This window comes from Elephas maximus, chromosome 2 (genome assembly GCF_024166365.1).
Source record: "Elephas maximus indicus isolate mEleMax1 chromosome 2, mEleMax1 primary haplotype, whole genome shotgun sequence".
In the NCBI taxonomy this organism is placed as follows: domain Eukaryota; kingdom Metazoa; phylum Chordata; class Mammalia; order Proboscidea; family Elephantidae; genus Elephas; species Elephas maximus.
In genome coordinates this window covers 229,407,049-229,429,300 of record NC_064820.1, presented here as the reverse complement: position 1 = coordinate 229,429,300, position 22,252 = coordinate 229,407,049, and the positions used below count along the sequence as shown (strand labels likewise).

At 51.0% G+C, this 22,252-nt stretch overlaps 1 protein-coding gene across 2 annotated transcripts in view; it reads right to left on the bottom strand.

Annotated features, from left to right (window-relative positions):
- The window catches only part of SLX9 (SLX9 ribosome biogenesis factor), a 55,583-nt gene that overhangs the window by 21,299 nt on the left and 12,032 nt on the right, over positions 1-22,252 (bottom strand). For both annotated transcript variants that reach the window (XM_049875024.1, XM_049875023.1), the window contains exon 2: positions 9,988-10,096. In XM_049875024.1, the coding sequence (XP_049730981.1) occupies positions 9,988-10,096 (109 nt within the window). The remainder of the gene's footprint in view (positions 1-9,987; positions 10,097-22,252) is intronic.

The following is a 22,252-nucleotide window of genomic DNA, read 5'->3' as shown; positions in this document are numbered from 1 at the left end:
CCTTTTCCCCCAACTCCATCACTCACCTGCCAGGAGCTCCTAAGTGCCAGACAAGTGGAGGAACCAAAGTGGTTTCAAGGCTGTTGGCTGCTGGGGGATGCAGTTAATGGGCTAGTGTATGATCTATGTTCTAATGGAACCATAAGAGAAGAAAGAAAATCAGTATGTAATCGGCTTTTCTGTAAAAAGCAGCAAGAAGCCGAGCTTTTCCTATGTACTGTCTCAGCACAGCTGATAAGAGGTAACTGAGGTTATGTGGCTGCTTAACATAAGCTTACAAAACTTAGGTGACAAGACCAGGGCAGGCTCACAACAATGACCTTCTCCTCACGGCGTTCTCGTCCTTGTAAGCATAATCTGAAGAGCAGTTATGGGGCTGGTCATCTGCAGAAGAAACAAAGCTGGAACCCTCCGCTTTACTCTGTATACCAAAATAAGGTCCTGATGGACTGAACACATACTTGAAAAATGAAACCATGCAAGTATTACCAAAAAACAGAAGAATTACAAAACTATGCAGAACACAAAGAAAACAAACTTTAAAACCTCTTGCAGGGAAAACAATTACATGAACAAACTCTAAAGAAACTACCAACAAGGGGAAACATCTACAGTGCAGAGAACAGAAACTTACTTCCTATGTAAAGAGTTCGTTCAAACCAATTAAAATAAAAGACAACCTAATAAAAGACTAGGAACAGACTGTAGATGGGGAGTGAGGACCAAGCCACAGAGAAGTACCCACTTCACACGCCAGACACCATGCTGCTGTATGCACCAGTGGGAGACCCTCTGGGTGGCTGCAGAGCCAGGTGCCCTTGTGGACTTAGCAGCGCTCCCACAGGCAGTCTTCAGGAGCACTTTGGCAACATGGCCTACCGACACATTAAACGTTGGCACGTCTGACTCGGCACCCCACCGCTATAGCTCATCTCCACGTGCATTTACACACGCTCAGAGATGTGCGCACGAGGCCATCCCCGCCACACAACAGAAAACAGCTTAGAAAAGGGATGGGTCACTGGGCTGACAGGAGATGCTCTCCAAAGGACAGGTAGGGTAGAGAAGTGAGCCTCCCTGCTGTGCAGAGGACTAGAGGGCAGAGACAGCAAGGTCTGGACAGGGCTGTCCCAGGCAATCATTGCACTACTAGGGTTTCTCCTGGCATTGTGGCCACATCTCCCAATTAAGCAATGAGAAGCAGTGGTCCACGAGCCCTGGGAAGGTGGTGCAGCTTTGCCTATGGGCTGTCAGGAGCAAGCGCAACCGGTGAACATTCTAGAAGGGGTGGTCCAGCATGGAGGTAGGAAAGAAGCAGCCAGACACAGGCAGGACCAGGCTGCATGTGACCAGCCCGGCCCAGACAGACCCTTACTTGGAAGCACTCAATGCCGACACCTCGAGTTTTCCCAGAGAGAGGGAAACCACCAGATGAGTCCTGCTCGTGGCATGGGGGGCAGTGGGGAAGGAGAGGGAAGGTTTACGGGGAGCACTTGGTTAGGATCAAGACTATTCTGCCTCTGAGCACAGATCAAGCTGGCCTGTTTCAGTCCTGGGCTCCACAGAGTATACACAGGAGATGAGAGACGGGCCTTGGGCTCCCATCCTGTGGGGAGCTCCTGTGGGGAGCAGGGATACGTGAACTAGCACACAGCAGCACAGCACTTCTCTACAGTGTCAGAGAACTCCGGGGGCGGGGGAGGGGCGCTGCCTGGGGGTACTCCAGAAAATTCTTTATAAAACAAACTAAAAAAAGCATCCAGGTTTTTCAGGAGAAGCGGGGGTCGACCCTGGGCCAGCACAGGCTCAGATGCAGCAGGTAGGCATAGTGCCCCCTCAAGAGAGTACCTCAGAGTGTGGCCTGGGTACTGGCCAGCTATGTACACGAGGCCAGTGGTAACTGGCTCTGAACTGCAGGACCAAAGCACATGAGACCAGTGGTGACCAATTGAACTGAGAGAACAAGGGGCCACATACCCGGGCGGAGGGGGAGAGCAGGCAAGCCTGCCTGTGCTGCCTTCAGGGACCGGAGGGTCTGTCGCAGCCCACCCACACTACCAGCATCTGTTGAGTGGGCAGCGAACAACCAGGGAGGCACAGGGCGTGACGTCCTGACACTTGATGCTGTCACCGCCTGCCCTGTAGCAGGCTGCCTGGCTTCAGAAGGCAGCTACTTGGCAGGGTCATGGAATTATCCTACGTCAGCTAAAGAGGTAACAACAAAGTAACGAGAACGAACATACGAGAAAGAACCTGTAGGATGTGACCATATACAAATACACCAGCGGTGGCTATCCATGGAGGGCGTGGTTGCGGGGACGATTTTTCCCCTTTGATTTTTTGTTTTCTAAGTTTCTTCGTTGCTTATGTTGCATCTTTGTAGTTAACAAAACCAAAGCCGTTGTTGTTGAGTCCATTCCGACTCATAGTGACCCTATAGGACAGAGTAGAACTGCCCCACAGGGTTTTCAAGGCTGTAATCTTTATGGAAGTAGACTGCCACATCTTTCTCCCTCTGAGTGGCTGGGGGGTTCAAGCTGCCAGCCTTTTGGTTAGCATCCGAGAGCTCTGTAGTTAGGTGGCCATAAAAACAAAAACCTCAGAGAAATATAAACTAGAAGATAAGCTGTCCTAATCAGAGACGACATGCTAGAGAAAAGTTAGTAAAATTCTTTACAAAATAGGCCACAGTTACTTATTTTCTAAAACACCCCACCCCCGTTAGGTTTCATTGTGTGTGGGGGGCTTTTCATCCACAAAACACCAGTTTTGTGGATGAAAAGCCTCTCTCTTACAAAGACACCCATGGTGATGGTCAATAGGCAGTCTACAGAGCCGGGAAGGGCTGACAGGGAAGCCCAGGAAGGGCTGCAGGGCCAGGGCAGACGTGTCTGGGCTTCCAGCACCACAGGAGGACCCTCCCTCGCTGCCTTTAACAAAACTCGTTCCTCCTGCCCATCTTGTCTCCTTCTCCAAACCACCTTCACGGTGACTGACACCTGCAGGTTAGGAGGCTGTGAGGGCAGAGGCCTCCCCATGGTGGCCCCTCAAGCCCCGGGCGGCTTCCATGTTATATTTCAACTAACAAGGCCAATCTGAGCACCATCATGCTGAGTACTCCACAGAGCCCCCACTGTACACCTGCTTGAGCGCCCCACCACGGGGACTAGGGGGCAGCACGGTGACCGTAACACTGGTGCTCAGGGCCTGTCAGTCCCGAGGCAGCACCTTTCAAATACTGACCCCCAGCCTCTGCCTGCCCCGTGCCCCCTGCTTCTATTTGAACACCTCAGCCCACGCTTCTCCAGGCCTCCGGCCACAGCTGCCAATGACGTGAGTGCAGAGCAGACAGCCTCGGCGGGGTGCTCAGCAGCTCCACAGCAGAAATACGCTGGGAGCCTGAAATAGCTCCCAGCCACGAGCCCAAAATGCTGGGTTAGAAATAGCAGCCCACGTGTGCAGACAACGCCTCCCCGTCGTCTTCTCCCACGGAGGGTATCCACAGCACAGCGCTCAGAGGCACCTGAGACACAGTGGCCCCCAGGGGTCTTATGACCACCGCACCTTTGAAAGGAGTTCTGTCACACCTGACTTCAGAGATGTAGAGAAAGGAGTGGGGTCTTTCAAAAAGACATCTTTAAAAAAGTCCCTAATTACACTCACTGTCACCTCCGGACTTAGGACCTCCCGCATCTGCATGGAGCTTGGACTCTGGGCTGTTCACAGGAGCGAGAGCAATGCCTTGTGCTCCAGCCTATCCTCCCACATCTGGTGAAGCCTGAAAGAAGGTGCTCCTCTGCTGCCCTCTACCGAGCAGCCCTTGCCAGTACCGCACAGAGCCAGGTTCCAGGGAGAAACCCTGGTGCCACCGGCCATCATACAGAGGACTCAGCCACACCAGAGGTGGGGGGGCTGGACCCTCAGCAACATGGTGTCCACGCCCTCCGGGCCCCACTTCACTGACCCCTATGGATGGTCTGCACGCGGCTGCACTGAGCACTCATTCTGCCTGGAGAGGAGGGTAGAAACTGGTATAAGCATCTGGAAAAGCTGTTTGTGGTAATCAAGGGAGCTGGACACATGTGCCCACTGTCCCTGCAGTACAGTCCCCACCTCGGCCTCAGTCCCCTCCACTCACATGACCCCTTGCCCAGTCTGCCTCTCACACAGCCATGTCCCTCCGCCACATCTCTCTGCCTGGCACTTCTGCAAACCTGCTGGCTCCGTGTGTGGGTTTCCCGTTCTCCAGAACTACCCGCCCTGGGGTTAGGTCCCCATCACCTTTCTCCCTCATGTCTGTCTCTCAAAACATGTCCACTGCAAAAGCTCCTAGATGACCCCCAGAAGTCTACCAAAGCTGGTGATCGGCCGTCCCAGGTGGGACAAGGCAGGCCCGGTTCTGAGCTGGCCACCACAGCCCCACCAGCGTCCCTGACCATGCTTTGTCCACCCCAGACCCAGTCTCTGGCACTGACCCCAGTCCCCTTCACACAATTCTGCCCCTGGAGTGTCTGCGCTCCTACCGGCCCAGGGGCCCAATCCTGCCTTTACCTTAGGGCCCAAACAGGTCTCAGGATCACGCGCTGCTCCGACACCCTCCCGGTACGTGTCTTAGAAAGAAGTGGCTTATGTCCTGCCACCTTCTGGCACAAAGGAACACAGAACTAGAAAGAAAACTCTCAGATGTACTCACTGGACATCTCCTCTGAGCAGAACGGTGATAAGGGCCAGCTATGTGCACCAGCAGAAAAAGGAGGGACAGCCTGCAAACCGCTGACCACCTCACTGGGCACAGTCCTCCATGCCAGTGTACCGCTCACTGCACCGAACAGGCCAGCTGCAGGGCAGAGTACACCGTGTGTGGAAGGGATGAGGACAGAGGGGCCCTGGGTCTCACCCTGCACCCACCTGCCACACAGCCCTCAACCCCTCACCCAAGGAGCAGAGGTGGCTCACACTGTAGGCCCAGAGCCCATAGGTCCTGCACCAGGACTGTGCAGAGATTGGCTCGGGGAGGGGGTTGTTGCTTGCAGGGTGGAGAGTTGTGGCTGACAAAGAGGTGAAGCCAAGCCTCAAAGGCCCCAGGTGGCCCTGCACCATCCCCACAGAGCACCCACCCATCCTCACACTGCACGGTGCCCCCACCTGCCACCAGACGGCCTAAAGGGGACCGTAGGGGCTGTGCTCAAAGCTGAGACCCTGCAGGGGGTGTGTGTGTTGCAGGGGGGTGGACATAGACTGAGTCAGCTTCCGGCTCCAGGCCAGGCTCTCAGAGGCTCAGGGTGGAAACAACATGGGAAAGACGCCAGCACCAAAGTGCCTCGGAGACACACAGCCACCCCCCTACCCGCCTGGGCCTGCAGGGGTGAGCACACACGTGACAGGAGCCTTCAGCGGGCATCCCCATTGGGCTCCTCACGCCAGCACGTGGCCAGGGATCTGGAAAGCAGCTATATTTCCTAATCAGCCCAGCACACAACTAGCTGCGGTTGGTAAGGACAGCCACCCCTGCCTGGGAAGTGACACATCTGCTAATCTGGGCAGAGAGGCAACCCACAGGCAAGTGACACTGCCTTCCGCACGACCTGCGCCACTCCAGCTGCCACCCAGACACAGGCCCGCAGGGGCCACAGGCTCGTTCTCCTAACAGCCAGACCCGGGGCACCAGGTCAATCAGGGGTCCAGTCTGACAAATCCAAAAACAACGGCTGAAAACAGAAGAACACAGCAGCGGCGCTGGACAAACACCCCGAGGATTGGGGCCTCCTCCACCTGCAGAGGGGAGTCTTAGGCTCCGGCCTGTGCTCCCTTGACCAGACGGGCCTGTCAACACACCTGGGCTGCACACCTGAGGGTCACATGCAGCACCTGGGGAGGCTGGGCACCTATCTGTGCTCTGGCCCCTCAACCACGCTGGGCCTTCATCCCACAGGGGGCAGGAGGGGAGGCCAGCTCCGGCCTCCACCCCATTGGCTCTGTGTTAGCCCAAGGCTTTCCTGGAGAGGGGGTAGCCACACACCAGACTCCTGGCCAAGAGTCACAGCCCAGGGCATAGAAGCCAGAGGCCGTACCAGAGATGGTGGGCGGGATGCAAGAGGGAGAGAACAAGGGCACAAAGTGATGAGGATGGTGTGCAGGTGGGGGGTCTGAACCATGGAGAGTGCTGTGCTCCACCAGGGCCAGCTGAGAGGAGTCTCGAGGATCCCCACAGGGACCAGGGTGGCTGAAGCCGCGCTCTGCACCGAACTCCACAGGGCACGCTTGAGGCAGGAGGTCCCCAACAGAGGGGTCATCCTCCCTCTTCCGTCACACCTGAAAACCAAGCCCTTCACCCTCAGAGCTGAAACAGCTCCAGTCCCTGGTCACCCTTCTGGACACCCAGACATCCACACATCAGTGAACCACCGACACGGCTCTCCAGTGCAGGGTCTGTCTGAGAGAGGATGCAGGGTGGGTGGAGGGGTGGAGCGGACCCTTACTTTTTAAGGTTTTTACATACAACTAAGAGTAAGTTTAAAAAATAAATCATCTGGATAGGACCCTTAGGGGGCAGTGAGTGTACATCAGTGGGGGAGGAAAAATTTAGAAAAGGAGGGTGACAATGGCTGCACAACTTGAAGAATGTGATCAATGTCACTGAATTGTACCTGCAGAAACTGTCGAACTGATGTATGTTTTGCTGTGTATATTCTCAACAACAAATGAATTTATTTAAAAAAAAAAACATTACCAAAGGACTCAATCCATTGTGACCTTCAAATTCTTCACTGACTGTTGACTTAATCTTGTGAAGAAGCCCTTCTGGGCTAACTTCCACAACGTCTGTCTGAATTTTGAAAGCACCTTTTGGATGTTCAAGACGTTGGGTTGCCTGCCTGCACCGAAGGGAGGACGGGTAGGCTCGGGGCTGGGCTCGCTAACAGGGTCTGCACGGGCGAGGGCAGGAGATCTTCTCCAGGGGAAGCTGATGCAGATGGAGGAAGCAGGGCAGTTTGGCTCGAGGTCCAGGTGCTGGGGTGGGCAATGCTGCCTCCATGCAATGGCTGGGCTTATGCAGCAGGCTGGATGGCACATCACACACGTGCAAAACAGACACAGGGCTGACACAGGCTGGCACGTTATGCTGGGAGGCACTGTCTTCAAGCCCAGCCAGGGTCATCCTCCTCCACCTGGTCCCAAGGTGAGCAGAACCCTGGGTGGTACCCTGGGCAGTGCCCAATGGAGCACAGCTCAGGTGGATCATGGTAACATCCAACCATGTCCTTCTAGGAGAATGCAGACTCCTCTCCAGCAACATACAACCCCCTGCCCATCATCTCCTCACCCTTCACGAGAAGAGCAGCAGGGACCAGCAACTGCTAAACAAGGGTGTGCCTGGATCTTTCTAGAACTGCAGCTCAGCCTCACAGCACCTATGAGTAGGTCTCTCGTCATTTTATGGACAAAGGGACCGAGGTTCAGAGCACCCACAGTCACATAGCAGTGGGCCATAGAATTAGACCTGAGACACCTCCAAAGAGCTGAATGGTGCCATTACCAGCCCCGTAGCCAGGTTAGCCTCATCCAGCAGGATGTGGTCCAGGCTGCTCCTAAAATACTGGCTGAGCATGCACTACACCCAAGCCCCATTTTAGACATTTCCATCAGTTAGCTGATTTTAACCTCAGTGCTCACGAGGGCAGTACCACATTGCCTCCCTTTCACAAAGTCAGCTGCCCAGGACCCAGGCCATGGTGAAGCCGCCCCCCTTCACGTGCTTTCACAGATTAAAGGGTGTTCACTGTCCTGCCCCAGTTTCCTTCCGCAGGCTAGTGAAGGACACTCCTCTCTGAGTTTACTCCCTGGGAAGTGCTCTCGGCACCCTTTCCATCAGCACCCAGACTGGATGTGACACTTCAGGTTCCAGCTGTGGTGGCCTGGGGATCTCCTAGAACACCCAGACTCTCGACACCAAGAATTCTGCAATTAAGAGACTCCAGTGAGAACAAATTCCTGGACCCCTATCACAGGCCAGTCCCCACGCGGTCAGGTGCTACCACTGCGTGGGTGCTCGCCTGAGCGGCAGCAGCTAAAACAAACCTGACCTAGGGAGGACTAATTGTCCAAGCCCCTGAACACGGAGATGACCCATCCTGTGATCATCCACAGACCTGCGCACACAGACTACCCATCCTGTGATCTTCCAGAGACCCTAGCACACAGACGAACCCTCCTGCGATCCTCCAGAGACCTGAGCACACAAACGACCCATCCTGTGATCTTCCAAAGACCTGAACACACAGACGACCCATCCTGTGATCTTCCAGAGACCTGAGCACCCGTGCTCTGATCGTCCACAGCCCTGAACACACAGACCACCCGTCCTGTGATCATCCACAGCCCTGAACACACAGACCACACATCCAGTCATTGTCCACAGCCCTGAACACAAACCACCCATCCCGTGATCGTCCACAGCCCCGAACACACAGACCACCTGTCCTGTGATCGTCCACAGCCCTGAACACACAGACCACCTGTCCTGTGATCGTCCACAGCCCTGAACACAGAGATGACAGGCTGAGGACAGTGCTTACCACTCTCTGGCAGAATAATTTACTCAGATTTATGGTAACTTAAAAAAAACCGTGGAAGAGTAAGTAAGTGACTATGCAGAAAACTGTTCAATTGTGCTCGTAACCAAAGAAACGGGACTTTCTGCGGCCACTGTCTTGAGGCGTGAGTTCGCCCAGCTGCTGCTGAGGGCAGAGTGGCTCGCCCCCGGGTCCCTGAGAGCAGGCAGGTCTCTGCAGCACAGCCAGGGGAGCGTGCAGCGAGACTCAGCAGAGAGCAGCCAAACCCTGGCTGCCTGCTGGGCACCTGTCTTAGGGAACCGTCTACGGGAGGAATCCAATGCACAAAGAATGCAAATACATCTTCCCAGTGAAACAGTAAGAATTCAAAGCGATGATGCAGACAACGTAACCCGAAAGAGAATGCCTGACAGAAAATCAAGCCCGGGAAACAATTATAACTTACAGCTCTAAGAGCTGCTTACGAAACATAGATGGAAACCTGGAAGAATTGTAGTAAAAACCTGGAAGCTGCTTAATTATCCAACCAGAAAGAGAATCATGTGCGTCAGTTCAACAGAGGATCATACAGCTGCCAAGAGTGAATGCTAAAACCCCAAGGCCTTCTGACGGTAAAGACCAGGATGCAGAGAAGGATGACAGCTATGTACGAAGATGCAGGGGGTTACAGAGGTAACAGAGACCACCTGGCCCTGCGGGGACATGGGGACTAAGAGCTTTTAACAGTTATATACTGTCACTGCCTTTAAATGTTTAATTTTAGACGTGCATTTATAATCTGCTTCCCACCAGAAAGTGGTGGGTGGGTGCTGCACTCCACCTCCAAGGCCCCCAGTTCCAAGAGGAAAGCTTGGGTTAAGGTGTCAGTTGGAGCAGAGAAACATATTAAATTAGCAAAATCCAAAACGTCGGACATGCAAAACGACCTGGTTCCACATCATGAAAAACATCAGGGAAAAACAAGTGCTGTGTAGCCCTTATGTACACCCTGATTGTTACAGGGAAACACTGATGAGACCACCATGAACATGTGCGCTTGGACCTTTACTTGATTGATACTAAGGAAGTGCTGTCAGCTCGCTTAGATGTGGTAACGGTATCGTAGTCACGTCTGTGTTTATTTTGTTAAGAGCCTGTAAAGACACATACTAAAGGTTTTATGAGTGAAACACTATGAAGTCTGGTATTGGCTTCCAAAGAACCCAGTATGTGTGTGTTGAAGGCAGGTGATGGGTATGTGAAGTTTCTTTATGCTATTCTTTTTATTTTAGTATATGCTTAAAATTTCCCACAATAAAAAAGCTTTACAGGTTAACCTGAACTCTGCTGAGGCCCATGCACGCTGGTAATCCCAAACCCAGGCCACCATCAGCATTCTCAACACCTCACCCTGTCACCTCCCCTTCCCTCTCACCTCTCTTGAGGGAAGTGACGCTCCTTGTGACCAGGTCCAGCTTCTGCACCAAGGTGCTGAGGTCTATCTTGGTCCTGGCAAAGACGTTAGTGTCCACGGATGCCCAATCCTAACACCCCAACAAAAAGGAAAGAAAAGAGCAGACATCAGACTGGTTCAGCAATTTCAGACTCAAATAGGAGGCAGCCACAACACAGGGGGAGCCCCTCCAAGAGCACCCTAGGACCAGGGCCCTGTAGATGTACCGGACTCAACCGCTCGGCTTCCCTACAACAGGTACCCTGGGGACACACCGCTCACCTCCCAGAGCCGAGGCCTCCCTCAGGCCCAGAGCTGTGGGACATCACTACCTTCTCCCACCTCAAACCGCCAGGTGGGCTTGGCTCCTAGTGTCTGGTGACTGCTTAGACCACAGTCACGGCCTGAACAGATTATAAATACACCTCAACACTTACAAACACCTGTGACAGGAACCAAGTTTCCTTCCCAAGCTCTCCCGCTTCTTTATTCTTTCTATATCACTCTCCTATTTTCAGAACCATTGTTCCATCTCAACAGTCTCTTTCCAGCTCATATTCATCCCTACATCAGGACTTCAAAGACCTCCAGGTCTACTATGTCGACGTGCCAGCTGTGACCCAGAGCCCCTCCGTTCCCCATGCCCCATCCAGCTTGTTCGAGGTCTGCGCTTGGATGCTTTCTCTTGCACGACCTTCTAGCGGCCTTGGAAGCAAACACAGCATCAATCAGAGGAGCGGTTACAGACTGACAGGATAGAGTTGGGCAGATACCAGCCAGATGGCCTGGGTTGGAGTTCTGCTCCCCGCACCCTGCAACCAGAGGCCCCGCCCAGAGCATCTGGTAGGGGGAGAGAAAGTCAATAGACAAGAAAAGTCAGGGGGAGACAAGCACCCCTAAGACAATAGCTTTGTGGATGAGAAGCAGCATAAAGCCAATTCCCAGAAGGCAGAGCTCAATCATGTCCTTGTATTTCCACTTCTCCATCATCTCTGACACCAGCCACCCACCTGACACTCTCCCCCGCTGACCCTAGCCACCTGTGGCTAGGTCAGACCTCATAAGTTAAGAGGACAGCATCATCCATGAAACCCATTCCATCGAGTCAGTTCTGACTCATAGAGACCCTCCAGGACAGAGTAGAACTGCCTCACAAAGTTTCCAAGGAGCACCTGGTGGATTCAAACTGCCAACCTTTTGGTTAGTAGCCGTAGCACTTAACCTGTACACCACCAGGGTTTGCAACAGCATCACAAGAGTTTGTTAATGCGCTTGAACAGCTCACAGAACTCACAGGAGAGATTATACTTGTAACTACAGGTTTTACTGTACTAAAAGCCTATAAATCAGGATCATCATAAGGCAGAGTATGATGTATGGGCGGGGCCTGGGAAGTTCCCAGCGCAGAGCCGCCGTGTTTCAGAGCACACCACCCTCCCTTTGCTGACCGGGAGGTTCTCTGAGCCTCCGTGTAACAGGCTTTTATCAGCCAGTCCTACGTTACAGGCTAAATCCTACTTCCTGAGGGGTGTTGATATCAGCCTCCCAGCTGAGTCTCTTCTGGTCTGGCCGGTCCCGACTCACCACCACAAATCCTCAGATGTGGCCTGAAAGTCCCAGACCAAGACACCCAATTGCCCCAAAGGTTATTTCTCTGGAGATAAGGATAAAGGTCACCCTACCTGAAGTAAAACCAGGTCCTTTACCCCACGACACCACAAAGCACGAGCACAGGGAGCAGAGCAGGAGACTGGTGGGCAGTCTTTGACCAGGGGGCAGGCAAGGAAGGCATCTGTGGAGGTAGCATCTATGACAGGCTGGTGCAGGGAGCGGGGGAGCCAATAAAGACATTACAGCATTGTGGAAACGCAAGGGCTTATGGGCTCATTCACTCTGAGGTGCTGTTGGCTCTCTGAGAAACTGTCACCTGACAAGAGTAGTGGCCTCGCTCTGGCCAGATGGGGATAAGGGGGATGTGGCTAATCTCCCTGCTCCCAGGGATGAATTAGTATGGTGGGTGAAGTGGAGATGCAAAAGTGGGTCCTAGGAAGGGCAGGGAAACTACTCCCCAGCTTCTAACTGCTCTCATGTTCCCATACCACCCGCCTCTTCCCACGGAATTTCAGGGGTCGCAAATGACACCCAAGGGAAACCTGGAGCCACTGTGTAGGGAGCTCCACCCAGTCCAGGCTGCTTGCAGGCTTAGTGCTGCTGAATACGAAGCTGTTGAGATGAGTTGTCTTTCTAGAAGTGAGAAAAGAAAGCTGAAGGACTATACAAGCAGAAGCCAGGGGAGTCTCCCACAAGCCGGCCAATACCTCTGTTTAATGAGAGGGCTTCACAGCTGCTCTTGGCATGGAATGCTAAAAGCATGAGAACTGTGTTCCAAGGTGTTTATAAGGCATCACGACACTCTGGGTAAAGGCTACAGACATCTGGCTTTATGATCCATCACCACATCTGACGGTCATGATACTACTGTTCTGCCTGGATGGCAATGGAGGCTTCCACGCACCAGGGCCCTCCTCAATGGCAACCCCTTGCCTCCCTTGTTGTCTCCTGGCAAGACAGTGGGAGAAACCCCACTGTAAAGTCTTGCTTTGCTATGGAAATAACAAGGTGGTGTCAGTACTTCCTACCAGTAGAGGCCACGATAGACAGAAACCTGGCAACAGGAATCCACACTTGGAAGACTACAAGACAAAGAAAGGAGTGGGATCACCCCACAAAACGATATAGTTTTGGTTACTGAAACTGGGGGATTCAAGAGTTACTAAGCAGTTCCCCAACCACAATCAGAGCCTCCAACAATGGGGGCGGTGATGGTTGGGGGGCTCCAGCAAGTTAGGTCTCTGGTGCTGAAAACACCCATTAACACCTACGGCAAAACAAGAGTTAACACTGCAGAGAAAGGAAAAAGAATAAAAAGCCATTTAAGATGGCCTTTGTTGACAAATATTGTACAAGACCACTATTATAAAAACTCGAGACATAGTTTAGACAGAGAAGAGAATATTCTTTGATGGTTATGAGAGGGGGGAGAGAGGGAGAGAGGTTTTCACTAATTAGATAGTAAATAACTATTTTAGGTGAAGGAAAAGACAGCACACGATACATGAGAGGTCAGCACAACTGGACTAAACCAAAAGAGAAGTTTCCTGAATAAACAACGTTTCAAAGGCCAGTGCAGCAGAGATGGAGGTTTCAGGACCACAGTTTCAAGGGACATCTAAGTCAACTGGCATAATAATATCTATTAAGAAAACATTCCGCATCCCACTTTGGAGAGTGGCGTCTGGGGTCTTAAACGCTAGCAAGCAGCCATCTAAGATGTATCAATTGGTCTCAAAGGAGAATGAGGAACACCAAGGACACAGGGCAATTATGAGCCCAAGAGACAGAAAGGGCCACATAAAGCAGAGACTACATCATCCTGAGACCAGAAGAACTAGATGATGCCCGGCTACAACCGATGACTGCCCTGACAGGGAGCACAAGAGAGAACCCCTGAGGGAGCAGAAGAGCAGTGGGGTGCAGACCTCAAATTCTCATAAAAAGACCAGACTTAATGGTCCGACTGAGCCTAGAATGACCTCGGGGGGTCATGGTCCCCAGACCTTCTGTTAGCCCAAGACAGGAACCATTCCCAAAGCCAACTCTTCAGACAGGGATTGGACTGGACTATGGGACAGAAAATGATACTAGTAAAGAATGAGCTTTTTGGAATCAAGTAGACACATGAGACTATGTTGGCATCGCCTGTCTGAAGGGGAGATGAGAGGCTAGAGGGGGTCAGAAGCTGGGGAACAGACATGAAGAGAGAGAGTGGAGGTAAGGAGTGTGCTGTCTCATTAGGGGGACAGCAATTAGGAGTATATAGCAAGCTATTTATAGATTTTTATATGAGAGTCTGACTTGATTTGTAAACGTTCACTTAAAGCACAATAAAAAAAAAAAAAAGACTGCCTTTGTTGAGTGGCCTTAAAGAGACCTTGGAGGCCCTCTCCAGAATGTTCTGATAGCTGCCCCACCAAGATAACCAAATAGCAACGTAGTGTCGCAGCTGCAATACCTAGTAAGGAGGGGATGAAGAAGGTAAAATGGGAGGGGTCTTCCCCATATTGCCCAGCAAGCGGGTAGGAGCCATGCTACTCGCACTTGATATGGAGGCAGCATGGTTCCACAAATGACTGACGATACATGCAAGGGTGGTGGCACCTCTAGCCTCAAAGACTGACCAACAGAAGAGGAGCAACATGGAAAAGGCTGGTCAAGAGGGGTGTCTGCCCTGTGCAGCTGCAGCCTGGAGAAGCTCAGGGCCTGTTCAAACCAGCCTGCCCTGACCCACCTGGCTCTCTGCTCCCTTGCCCCAGAAAGCTTATAGCCAAATCTCAACAGTCAGCCCCCAGGCGCTATGGTGTGCAGTGGACCACATGGTGTTGGCCCTATGACTGACATGGGTTCTGCTCTCTGTCCCACTCATAGGCCTAGGGAGGGTTGGGAGGGCCCTGCCAACTTCTGCCCAGACCTCTTGACTTTCAGAAATAAACAATACTAGAATCTAAACTGATGTTCCTCTTGCCACTAGAGAGGGAGAGGGGGAGGGCCTAAGATCTTATGCAAAACTAAAGTTCAATAGGGAAAATGAAAAAAAATTACATTTCTTGGGTTTTTAGGTAGCAGGAGACAGGTGACCTTGAACTTTGTAACAACATGACGAAGAATAACAAATAGATGATGCTTTCTGTATTTCTGGGTCTCGGGTCACTACCACCCACACCCTTGCCCAAATCTGACTATGGATGAGTCCCTTTGGGGCCCTGACAAGTCCCTATTGTATGCATTAATGACGTTAATATATTAATGTACACCTTTGTAAGCTTTTGCTTTCAAGAATTGATGGGAACTGCTACAGTTAGGGCCACTCTAGTGGGGCACACGAAACCTGTGACATGACCCGGCCATTTGATCTAGCCACTGAAAAGTCTTGGCTGACACCTAAAGCAAGCCCCCTATGGGGATAAGACATGGATAAAAATCAGTTCTGCTCCTGATAAGCTTTTGTTATTCATGTGGATGGTCACCAGAAAGGCCCCCATTCCGAGAGGGAAAAACAAGTTACAATGATCAACTGAAAAGAGGCCAAAGTCTCCTCTGCTCCGAAGCACAAGGAAGGGTGGCCGGTAGGGATTCAGACACCATCTTAGACTGAACCTGCATACATGGACTGACGCTGTCATCAGAAAATGCCAGAACAGCATAAAAAAGGCTGTCCTGCCTATGAGACCCTAGCAAAGGCTAGAAACCTGACCAGGGACAGATTCTCAAGCTAACAAGCCTGAATGTTCTCAGCAGGCAAATCATACCAGAGTCTCTATGCTGAGGTTTCCACTGAATCTCGATCCACTGAATCTCGAATGGGCTCTTTATACTCCAATCATCCCCAAGCCCTAGAGGTAGGTGACTGAGCACTTCAACAGACAATCAAAGCCCAAGCCAAGCCCATTACCGCTGAGTCAATTCCAACTCAAAGCGACCCTAAAGGACAGAGTAGAACTGCCCCGCAGGATTTCCAAGGAGTGGCTGGTGGATTCAAACTGCTAACGTTTTGGTTAGCGGCAGTAGCTCTTAACCACTCTGCTACTAGGGCTCCAGACAATCAAAGGACAGGCTTAATGGCTGATGGGAGGAGACAAGATGGCCCCAGCCTGACTGACACATCCACAGGCAAGCAGTCTGGCTTAGATGAAGCAATTCCCGGCAGGGGTGTTTCTCATCTGCATCCTACATTTATCAGACTAAAGCGGCAGCAGCAGACTTCCTCCTCTAACTCCACCAGGGGGAGAGAGAATCCTTATCAGCCTCCACAGCCCAAGGCTGATTCCCCTGAGGCCAGGTCAGACGTGACTCCACCCTCCAACCCTTTTACCAATTCTGACACCAGCTGTCCCTCCGTTGGCACTCTCTACTTCTCAGTTGCAATGGCCACACAGAACTCACAGCCCATACACACAGTTACAGGGTTTATTAGGGAAGTAACAGGTTACAACTCAGGTTCAGAAATGCTAAGGATACAATTCTTCCATCAGGACAGCCTCTTCTCAGCCATGCCTGCAGGTATACCTCTCTCTGGCCCCTTGGCCTCTGCCCTGCTCTGGGAAGTGTTACAAAGCTCTTTTAGCTCTGCCACTAAGTGCCCAGAGGCACCCCACTCCACCAGTAAGCCTCGGTCCAAAGACGCTCAGCTCTAGCTCTGTGGGTCACTAAACCTAGCTCCACCAAGTGGCCGGAGGCATCTTACTCCGCCGCAAGCCTCCTACGCAGGGGTGTTCCGTGGGCCAGGAAGCCCACCGCGTCACCTCGCGCCAGTCTCCTAGTTCTGCTGCTGCAGCTTTCTGCCATCTCTCAGGTGTTACAGCTCTCTCTTTGTCTCCTGGGTCCAGGAGGCTCCCAGTGCAGGGACCCTGGATCCAAAGGACACGCTCCACTCCTGGCTCTTCTGCCTTGATGGTTTTGAGGTCCCCCTATCTGTTTTGGGATTGGTTCTTTTAAGGCTAGCAGGATGGCAAAATGGACCAGTCCCCTCACTGGGATTCCATAGGCTTTATTTGCATGGTCCCACTCCATAAGGGTGCCACGTACTTTACTTGCATAACTAGCAAGCTGCCCGATCCCCTTGGTGAGCCACAAGTACCTTATTTGCATGGTCCCACCCAGTCATTTGGTGGGAGTTACAAAGCTCATGGCTAGAAGGGCCATATTAAGTAATTCACTGCACTAAAGACTATTATATGAAAATGTTGTTCTTTTGTTCCTTCTGCATACAACCACTTCTGACAAAAGATATGGATGAAAATCGGAGATAAATTAAAGATAATATAAGGTTTTGATTACTGAACAGGATACAACACTATCAGGAAAACAGATCTGAACTCTGATACCCAGGGAAACACGGGGGAGAGGGAAACATTAATGACCTGTTTTTTCAAAAATGTTCCTGAAAGCTTTCCTCCTCTCCCTGGTGAAAAACTCCCAATTCTGCCTTTCCAGTGAATTTGGACTGCTGAAGCAATAAAACAGAAAATACCTCGGGCTCCTGCACTGTCCACACAGAGCACCTCCAAACATCCTCCACACTCTTGATGCTGATAGCTGACGGCCTCAGGCAGTCCCTCTGAAATAAGGAATAAACTGCACTGGTCCTGAACTAAAAACCCCAGGGCAGGAGGTCCTGGGATGGAGGGCTACATTATGAGCTCTGTTCCCAATTAACTGATTACTGTATGTCCTGTTGGGGTGCCCTAACACTGTAAACCTTGTTTTCAGGTGTCCACATATGCTCTCTGACGTTGTACTTACGTGTGTACCCTGATTATGACACTACCTCAGCCCCTGCCTCACAAGGGTCATTTGGACAGGAAACATGGCACTGCCACACACGTTGGGCAATACTGAACTTGGAGCAGGTGAGGAGGACCAGGCAGTTGCCTGATTAGGCTATACCCACGAAATCCCAATCTCAGTTTACCCAACTGCTTTCTCCCCCCTCAGCACGCTCCCCAGGGGTGGTTTGATATGGTGGAGGGGATGACAGAACTCAGGGGCACTGGGTTCCTCTGGTCACCTCTGGGACCCCCGACCTCTTGGTGTAGATGGATGACATCACAGGCTGCAGTAAATATGTTCAGGATGTAACTTCTGTGCCTGTTAGAAACTCGGAGTCAAGAAGGTGTGGGTCGCCCCCCAGCAGCGGCTGCCTCAGGACTAGGGCAGCCAGCCTGGGCGGCTATACCCGGACAGTCCTCTCCTCAAGCCACAGGACAAGAACATCTCCACTCAGAGGGACTAAGCAGGGGAGGGGGGACTGTTGATATTGTCTCTTTCCAGAAAGGGCCACATAAACCAGAGACTCCATCAGCCGGAGACCAAAAGAATTAGATGTTACCTGGCTACCACCAACGACTGCCCTGACAGGGAACACAATACAGAGTCCCTGATATAGCAGGAGGAAAGTGGGGTGCAGAACTCAAATTCTAGTAAAAAGACCAGACTCAATGGTCTGAGACTGGAGGAACCCTAGATGACATGGCCCCTAGACTCTCTGCTAACCCAGAGCTAAAATAATTCCAGAAACCAACTCTTCAGACAAAGATTAGACTGGATTACAAGACATAAAATGATACTCCTGAGGAGTATGCTTCTTAGTTCAAATAGATAAATGAGACTAAATGGACAGCTCCTGCCTGGAGGCAAGATAAGAAAGCAGAAATGGACAGAGGCTGGTTAAATGGACACAGGAAATTCGAGGTGGAAAGGAGGAGCGTGCTGTCACATTATAGAGAAAGCAACTAGGGTTACATAACAATGTGTGTATAAATTTTTGTATGAGAAACCAACTTGAGCTGTAAACTTTCACTTAAAGCACAATTTAAAAAAAAAATTAAAAGAGGGGATGAAAGAAGCACCAAAACAAGGACAATGAAAAGTAGAACCAGGAAGCTGCCATACATGTGATATATGTAGCTCTGGCGAGTAGTGGTTAAGCACTACAGCTGCTAACCAAATGGTCGGCAGTTCGAATCCACCAGGTGCTCCCTGGAAACTCTACGGAGCAGTTCTACTCTGTCCTATAGGGTCGCTATGGGTCGGAATCGACTCGATGGCAGTGGGTTTGATGTTTGGTTTTGAGTTTCCTAGAGGCCAAGGTGAAAAGGAAAAGCTGATCAGCCACAAGCAAGGGTATGGACCCCGAGCCAGCCTGCCTGAATTTACAACTGGCCCGGCCACTCACTTACCAAGTTACCTCCTCTCTGCCCTTGGTATCACTGTCTGTAAAAGGGAGACAGAAATATCTGCGTCATGGGGCTCCTGGATGACTGAATGTGGAAAGCACATACAGCGCACAGCACAGGCCCTGGTGCACAGCAGACACCAAATGAATGTCAGCAATTGTCGGTACTTGAGTCAGACCCAACTCTCTCACGGGAAGTCTTTGCAAAGAGAAAAGAGCCATCTGTCAGAAGCTAACGGACTCGTCTGGGCGCCTGGTGTCCTGACTCGGCCCCAGAGCCCCCTTAGACTAGCAGGAGGCGGCACTGCGTGCCCCTGGAGCACCCCTCCCTGGATGCTTGCTCCAGGGAACTGTAGACAGACACAGAAGATAGTGCACTCGAGTGAAGCTGCCTGGCCCAGGCCGAGGAAAGCAATGCTGCTGGCCGAGCCTAGGCCCACAGCCCCAACAAGCTGGCAACAGGAGAAGGGACTCAGCCTTGGGTACATGCTGTCCATGGCAAGATCTCTTTCTCTCCTCAGATTACCTCACAGTGACGGACAGGCCCCTCATTCATGGGCCCCAGTGACACAGGCTTTTGCTAGAGCTACCAATCAGACCAACTGCTGGCTCTGTCAATAACTGAACCAAAATGATGAGCCATCTCCGACATCATTCCCGCCCATCTGTCAAACAACTGGATGCATGACCTGGTGTACTCAGGAGATACAGCAGACTCCATCACTCATAGGGAACATCTTTAAAGTACAAAGGCTGCCTGTGGGGAGGCAATGTCTCTCTCTGTGGAAAACCTGTGCTGCACAGGACCAGATCTAGGGGAAGCTCCCAATAACTATTGTAACTAAACAATATGCTTTGGCTAAACGGTATGTTTTGACTCTAAGAACAGTACATCTAAACCTGAGTTGAACATTACTCTGGACACCAGCAAATTTGCAAAATATGATCGAAATTTAAAAAAAAAAAAAAAACCGTTGCCGTCGAGTTGATTCCAACTCATAGCAACCCTACAGGACAGAGTAGAACTGCCCCACAGTTTCCAAGGTGCGCCTGCTGGATTTGAACTGCCAACCTTTTGGTTAGCAGCTGTAGCACTTAACCACTACGCCACCAAGTGGACACTAATTACACCAAGTCTGGATTAACCTGGTCTGGCGGTGGAGCTCTGGTGGTGCAACGGTTAAAAGTTCGGCTGCTAACCAATAGGTTGGCAGTTCAAATCTACCGGCCACTCCTTGGAAACCCTATGGGGCAATTCTAGTCCGTCCTGTAGGGTCATTATGAGTGGGAATCGACTCGAGAGCAACAGGTTTTCAGGCAATGGTGATACCCTGCTTGGTTGTGCCACAAACAGAAGGAGTCTTTTGTACAACTTGTACCAGAACGTGTACTGTTCATATGATGTGCTACACTGGGAGAAATATGCTGTTTTTACATAAATGATTCAGCACATTATGAATAAATGACATAAAAGCAGTTCAAATTCTCCCTAAGATTAGATAAATAAAGCCTTTTGACCTGTTCAATTGGCTTAGATTAAGCAATGACTAGGGGCAGTTGGTTGCAATCTCCCGTCCAAGCAGGCCTGATCACCCTGCTGGGGACAGTCCTCCTAGGTACTGTTGCTGTGGGTCATCAATTCCGACTTATAGCAACCCTATATGACAGGGTAAAACTGCCCCACGGTGATTCCTAGGCTGTAACCTTTACAAGAGCAGATTGCCAGGTCTTTTCTCCCAGGGAACTGCTGCTGTATTCAAACCGCCAAGCTCTCGGTTAGCACCCAAGCACTTAATCACTGTGCCACCAGGACTCTTGTCCTACTAAACCCGTAACCTGTTGCCATCGAGTTGATTCCGACTCATAGCGACCCGTCCTACTAGCAACCCTCATTAAATGCCATCTAAAAACACTAAGCCAAAGGTTCCTAGATGTAACATCCACCGGAATTGTACACCATGCTATGGACGTGTGGTTCAGTGTCTGAAATGGGCAATGGACATACCAGGATTTGTGAGCGCTTTACTTTTTTTTTCCTGGTGCCTCGATGGGGGGTAGGGGCCTGTTGGAGGACATTCTGCCTCTACGTTTCCCACCTGAGCGGCCTAAGCAAAGGCCCAGGAGGATAAGGCGGCTAGGAACTAGGTTTCTATCTCTTCTCCTCATAGGAGAAGCCTTCCTCTCTGTTCTGGGCACAAAGCAACATTTTCCGCCTTGCTCAAGTGTGGGCACCATATAGCACCTGGCCAACCCACTTCTGTATCTGTTCCCGGAGTGGTGAGGAACAGGGTCTCCCTCGACTGCAGCACAAGAGGGGTCAGCATGGAACATCAGCCTTGAACCATCTGCAAAGGGGGACTCACTGGCCATGGGAGACCAGTGCACACAACTGACTCTGAGTCCCTTCTCTATGTGAGTAAAGTGCCATCCAATGCACTGTCAGAGCTTGTGGTTTGTGTCTTTTGTTGGTGACCCTCAACCCTGGTATGACAGGAACCTCATGCACTGCTGGTGCGCATGTAAAATGGTGTGGCCTCTTCGGAAAGCAGTGTGGAAGTTCCTCAGAAAGTTAAACACAGAACCACCGTATGACACAGCAATTTTACTCCATACGTCTACAGAAAACTGTGTACTTGAATGTTCACTGCAGCATTATTCATGACAGCCAAAAAGTGGCAACAACCCATGTGCCCGTCACTGGAGGAACAGATAAAATATGTCCAGCCATACAATGGAATATCATTCAGCTGTAAAAAGGGATGAAGTACTGATATGTGCTACCTGTCCTTTTCTATTTTTCATTACTGCCATTCTAATGATATTAAGGTGGCATCTCATTGCGGTTTTGCTTTGCATCTCCATAATGGCTAATGGGAGTCTGTGGGTGGTGCAAACAGTTAAGCCTCTCAATTACTAGCTAAAAGGTTGGTGGTTGGAACCTTGAACCCACCATGAAGCACCTTGGAAGACAAGCCTGGTAATCTGCTTCTGAAAGGTCACAGCTTTGAAAACTCTACATGTGGGGTCTCCTTGAGTCAGAATCAAATCAACAGCAACTAACAACAACAATGGCTAATAGGAGTGCCTGAGTGGAGCACTGGTTAGGTGCTGGGGGTTAAGCACTGGACCACTAGCTGAAGAAATGGCACTTTGAACCCACCCAGTGCCACTAGATGGCAACTAACAACTGATAAGCGATATAAAATCAAAAGAGATGTCTGACCTAAAAGTAAAACGGCTGAACTAATACTAAGGCTGAATTAATGAAAGATGACTTCACAGAATGCAGAAATTACTGTACAATATCATTAATATCACACTCAAGTAAAATTTTCCTGAAGATAATTCCAAAAACATCGCAGTGGTATGTGGACAGAGAACGGCCAGAAATTCAAGCAAGATTCAGAGGAGTATGTGGAACAAGGGACATCACTGCTGATGTCCGATGGATCTTGG